Raw genomic sequence first — 6000 nt, 5'->3', positions numbered from 1 at the left:
GGGTCGGTTTACTCTCATCTTTTCATTTGCTGAGATTTCTTTCCCTTGGTTTGGTCTGACCAAGTTCTTTTACTGACTTCCTAATCTAAATCGAGATTTTTAGATATCTCACTCTGTGTGTCTAAGATAATTTGTTAAGTATTATACAGTGTATATTGAAAGAGTGGACTTGGATATACAATTGGCCAAGTAAAGGTGAAGTATTTTTTGAATGTGCCAATGTGCATTTTTTTTGCATAAAATTTTTTGGTTTATGTGTTATGTATGGTTCTGTTTGGTTTTTTGATTAACAAAAGTAGACCAAGATGATTAAAATCCATCTTCCTTTTAATTTTGGTTTCTCACTTATTTGCAGTGGATATATTTTTCTGTTTGAAATGCCCAACTTGGGTGTTCTGGAAAAAATATAAAAAAGCCTTAGTATGTTTAAATATTCAGATTTCTAGTGTAAATTTCTTTGAAATGCTAAACACCCCCACCCTTTTATGATGGAGTGGAGGTTTAAGAAAATCTCTCAGTAATTTAAAAAATTACAATTTATTGCTCTTGAAATATTTTTTGATGTTTATTTAATCACTTGCGGTACTGAAGGGGAAAAACAGGATTTTAAAAGCTACCTTAAAAAACTCTATGTAAGGTATACACTGACATGTAGAGGGAAGTAGCTGGACTTAGAAAGATTAAAGGATGGCCAAAGAAGGTGCAAGTTAGAGATGTCTGCATGGGTTATGATGCCTTGCTGTGATTGGTTGGAAAGTAAACTATTTTCTTCAACTGGAGTCTTCCTCTTTCCACGATACATTTTTTTTTTAAATCATTCTGGAGTCTTTCTCTGTTTTTATTAACCGATCAGAGTGTTTGAGCTACAGAGTAATATTAACGGTGCACAGATTGATGCAGTTTGTGAAATTTAAAGACGCCAGCTAAAGCCCACCGCGCAGCATTTCAGGTTCTCTTACAAAGCACTGGCGGGATGTTAAATCTGACCAGCTCAAACAAATTAGTGTAGCGATCATTGGAAGCACAAAGGATGTTAGCCTTTTCCCCTTTTTCATTTAACTCTGTGGACTGCTGTTCCTGTCCCATCGAGCTCGTGTGGACGCTGCTCCGCATTGCCACCAATTGCCGGACCAGTTCGGGCTACATTCCAGGCAGACAGCAGGCAGGCGCCTTGTGCTCTGGAAAACATCCCTTGGGAGATGAGGCGTTTAACCTGAGTTTATTTTGTGGCCCGGTGCCATCAGCGTTTTTTGCCTCGCCGTCACCTCTGTAGGGAGCGGTGACTAGGAGGCCGGCCCGCCCCTCGCCGCTCCTCGCTCCGCGCGCCGGGGCCGGCGGCCGCGCCGGGCACTACTTTCCGTCTGCGGTGGTTCCGCCGACCCCCGCGGCTCCCCGCCCCCCCGCCGGCGGAAGGAGACGCGCGGCGCGCTCGCGGCGCCCGGCCCGGGAGGCGGAGTAGTACTGGCCGCGGCGCTCGAGCGGCAGCGGCGCCCGGCGGCTTGAGGGCCTCCGGCGGCCGGGCCGGCGTTTCTGTCAGTTTTTCGTGTGTTTGGGTGTGTTTGTGGCTGTAGCCCACGCTGTGAGTCTGAGGACCTTGGTGGCTGTTGGGGCCGCCAAGCGTCCGAGGTCGCTGTGTCCTCCAGGGCAGCGCGTCCGGTGTGCCCCGAGTCGGCGTTCTCCCGCTCGCGGGACCGCCGCGGTCTCCCGGTCCGCTCTCAGCATGGGCGGCCGGTAAGAGCCGGCGTTCGCAGTTCTCTGGAGAACACGGCCAACGCTGTGGCAGCTCGGGCCATGGCGGTGGAGACGCGGCCGGAGCTGGTGGGGAAGCGGTTCCTGTGTGTGGCGGCCGGCGACGAGGCGCGTCCGGAGCGCGGGGAGAGCGGACGCTGCTGGCGGAGCTGGCGAGCGGGGGTCATCCGAGCCGTGTCACACCGGGACAGTCGCGATCCGGACCTGGCGGTAAGCGAGCCCGCCGCCACCCGCGCTCCCGGGGGCTTCCCGGCGGCACCTGGTTCCACCCGCGCCGCTGGCGGTCACGCCCCTCCGTGGAGCCCGCAGCTCCCGCCCGGGTGTCCGCCCCTCGGCGAGTGCTTCCCGGGCAGACTCGGCCTCGGAGCCGGCCTCCCCGCGACCCCGGGCGGCCTCGGAGAGCGCCCGGCCCCGGCCGCCCCGGCCGCCCCGGCCTGGCTGGGAGAGCTCCGTGGAAGGCGGGGGCCGGGGCCGAGCGCCCTGGAGCCCCCCGGGACCCTAGGGTCGCCGAAGGAAAAGGGAGGAAAAACAATGACAGACCTCTGGCTTTCCAGAGATGTAGAGGTACTGCCGTGGCAGTGACGGGTCCTGATTCACCCTGTACTGGGTGAGGCTTGGCTTCCTAACCTGAAATGATGAGAGCGAAAAATTTTGGTATGCGACGTAATAGAAATTCATCTTTTTCTTCCAGCCTTATTAGAAACTGGCGATGCAGTGAACATGTTCTTGGTTGTTTATACGACTTTTAATTAAATAGGACCACAGATGTTGTCAATGAAAATGTTACATGTCCCCACTGAACCTTAGCGTGCTCTTTACCTTGTGTCTGATTAGGAAATGTGTGCCTCGGTAGTGTAGGTATGTGTGTGGCTTTGCGAGGGACACGTTGGGTTCCAAGCAAGTCATCCCTGGAGGACAGGCTGAAGGTAAGGGGCAGGGTTGGGACTCGGCATTTAACTTCCCAAGGTTGACTTAAATTATCTAATCCATGAAAAGTGTTTTGGAACATTGACTTTTTCATTGAAAAATTTCACGTTTGGGTATTTCCCTCTTGTATATATGCAGGCTTACAGCTTGAAAATCACTGTAAAATCTGCATAAATCGACCTATTTTCATTTTTTTCTCAGGAACTTTTGAGTGTTTTTTTTAAGTCCGTTTTTGTCACTGAAGTTGGACATGGTTTCATGTGGCGTGTTTCAACGTTGATATTTCAAAATCACCTTGTTTTGCTAGTAGGTATTTCTAATAGGAAATAAGCAAAATACAAGTGATTTTGAATAATTTTGGTATTATTCAAAAGAAAAATATTCATTAAACATGCTCAATGATTCTAGGAATTGTGTTAATTCAGTAACGGTTGCTTTTGCCGAATACATTTCTCTTTCTACTGTAGATTAAATTCTGTTGACTTCTGTGGAAACTAATTGGATGATGGTTTAGCATTTTAAAATAATTTCAAAACAACCATAAAATGTTGTTTTCCTTCTATGGTGTTTTGCTTTAGAAGATACATGAAAATTAGGAAATAACAGCTTAAAGGCTATCATTGGTGATAGTTTAGAAACTTAATCATATTGAAGAGTTGGTCCCTTAATTGGAAATATATAAAACAGGTGACTTGCATATGTTTGTAACTGAGAAAGTGTGAGGCTTGGTATTTAGACGTTCCTAGGCACGATGGCGATTATTGCAAAGAACAGGAAGGAGTTTTTTTCAGGTGACAAAAGTGTTTTTGCTTCCTTCTTAGTTTCATGGATTGAAACTCATCGCGAATTCACCAAAAAGGGGGGGGGGAAGGCATTTTGAGACCTGACTCTGTGAATCTTTGACCAGTGTTCCTTGGTACAACATTCTATATTTGATAAATGAATGTTACTGCATATAGTGTGATTTTTTAGCCTAGAACCTGTATTTGTAGATCATTTCCAAACTTCCTTCTATTCCTACCTTAAAATGACACTTGGATTGGTTTGGCATCAATGTCCCCCCTTTTAGGGCTTTGCTGCTGCACTTTAAATACAAACAGCATAGTCCGTTATATGAAATATGCTAATAGGTAAACTGCTTTTTAAATTTTTGGATTTTGGTTGCTGAAACCCATATTTTGAAGTTGCAGGTACTATTAAAAGTGTTTGGTTTAAGAAACTTTACTGTTTGAACATTTATGTCATACAGAATTTTAAAGGATAAGTATCAAAACTTGAAAATATTCTTGGGAAATACTGTGTGTCTCAGTTATTCCTTTAGTCTTTTAGATGGAGAATTGCTCGTATACGTTAGTTTCCTGCTATCGCTTTAACCACACAACTTTGGTGGATGAAACTATACATATTTATTTTATGTTTTTTGAGATTGCAAATCTGACATGAGCTATAGTCAGTGTGTGACAAGAATGTCTAGTGTAGGCTCTCGGAGAGAGTCCTTTCCTAGTATGTAGAGGCTGTTTGCATTCCTTGGCCTCATGGTCCTCTTCCTGTATCCTAAAAAGCAGGTTGTATCTCCCTCTGACTCTGCTTCCGGCTTTTTGTGTTAAGTACCCTTATGATTACATTGAGCCCAGATAATCCAGGCTAATCTCAACATGTGTCGGTTAATAATCAGAATTCGGTCTTAACCTTAGTTCCTCTTCACTATGTGTTCACAGGTCCTGTGGAATAGGATATGGAGATATTTTTGGGATGGCACTATTTTGTTCGCCAAACCGCAGTAAAAATATTTCCTTTTACAATATAAACATACCTGATTTTAAGACTAAAATTTCACTTTTTTGTGTCAGGAGTTTTGTCATACCACTATCTTGTCTGTTAAATGATGAGCTTAATTGATGTGATTTTTTTTATTAACTGAGGAGAGGATAATTTCAGGTGTTTTATGATTTTTTTTAAAAATTTATTTATTTAATTTTTATTACAAAGTCAGATATGCAGAGAGGAGGAGAGACAGAGAGGAAGATCTTCCATCTGATGATTCACTCCCCAAGTGGCCGCAATAGCCGGTGCTGCACTGATTCGAAGCTGGGGAACCAGGAACCCCTTCTGGGTCTCCCATGCAGGTGCAGGGTCCCAAGGCTTTGGGCCGTCCTTGACTGCTTTCCCAGGCCACAAGCAGGGAGCTGGAGGGGAAGTGGAGCTGCTGGGATAGAACCGGCACCCATATGGGATCCTGGCACATTCAAGGCAAGGACTTTACCACTAGGCCACGCCACTGGACCTGATGATTTTTTTTTAAATGGCTTCATAATCCTCTGGGATTCTATACTGCAATTATACTGATCATCAAAGGATTTTATCAGAACCCTTTTCTAAGTAGGAGGATTGAGTTTTAAAGGTAGAAAGAAATATATAATGAGTCTCCACATGTTGAGTTCTTTATTTAGTTCCTAAGAAGGATCATGTGTAAGCATCAGTTGTCAACATTGTTACTGCTCTGGTGATGTGTTCTAATAATATATTATTATTGAAAGAAACAGAAAGCACTTTATATATTAGTGCAATCCCAAACTCTTGTAATGGCCACGGTGGCCAAGACTGGTCCTGGACCATGGCAGGAGCTCACCTCTATGCAGATCTGTTACATGGATGGCATGTACTCAACTACCTGACTCACCAGCTGCTTTCCAAGGTGCACATTAGCAGCAAGCTCGAGTAGGAGTACAGCTGAGACTTCATCTCAGGTGCTTCAGTATGAGGTGCTTGAATCTTTTTTTTTTTTTTTTTTTTAATTATTTTTTATTGGAAAGGCGGATATACAGAGAGGAGAGACAGAGAGGAAGATCTTCCGTCCGATGATTCACTCCCCAAGTGAGCCGCAACGGTCGATGCTATGCCGGTCCGAAGCCAGGAGCCTCTTCCGGGTCTCCCACGCGGGTGCAGGGTCCCAAAGCCTTGGGCCGTCCTCGACTGCCTTCCCGGGCCACAGGCAGGGAGCTGGAAGGGAAGCGGGGCTGCCGGGATTAGAACCGGCACCCATATGGGATCCCGGGCGTGCTAGGCGAGGACTTAACCACTGCGCCATCGCGCCGGGCCTGAGGTGCTTGAATCTTAACTGCTAGGCTAGATGTGTACCTTGCCATGGATTTTGAGAAGATTGATTGTAGAACAACTTTTTTCGTTCTCAGTTTCTTCCCCTAACTACGTTTCAAGTGACTTTTTTTCTTTTTTTTAGATTTATTTTATTTTTATTGCAAAGTCAGATATACAGAGAGGAGGAGAGACAGAGAAGAAGGTCTTCCGTCCGATGATTCACCCCCC

General features: G+C 45.8%; 1 protein-coding gene across 1 annotated transcript in view; it reads left to right on the top strand.

The window, feature by feature from the left end:
* Window positions 1–733: 733 nt before the first annotated feature.
* The window catches only part of JMJD1C (jumonji domain containing 1C), a 173104-nt gene continuing 167837 nt past the window's right edge, over window positions 734–6000 (top strand). Inside the window, exon 1 of the mRNA XM_040976042.1 lies at window positions 734–1959. Coding sequence (XP_040831976.1) covers window positions 1792–1959 — 168 coding nt within the window. The 5' untranslated portion in view covers window positions 734–1791. The remainder of the gene's footprint in view (window positions 1960–6000) is intronic.

The sequence above is a fragment of the Ochotona curzoniae genome, unplaced genomic scaffold, assembly GCF_017591425.1.
Source record: "Ochotona curzoniae isolate NIBS_2020 unplaced genomic scaffold, NIBS_Ocur_1.0 contig_2692, whole genome shotgun sequence".
Classification (NCBI taxonomy): domain Eukaryota; kingdom Metazoa; phylum Chordata; class Mammalia; order Lagomorpha; family Ochotonidae; genus Ochotona; species Ochotona curzoniae.
This window is presented reverse-complemented; position numbering and strand designations above follow the sequence as displayed.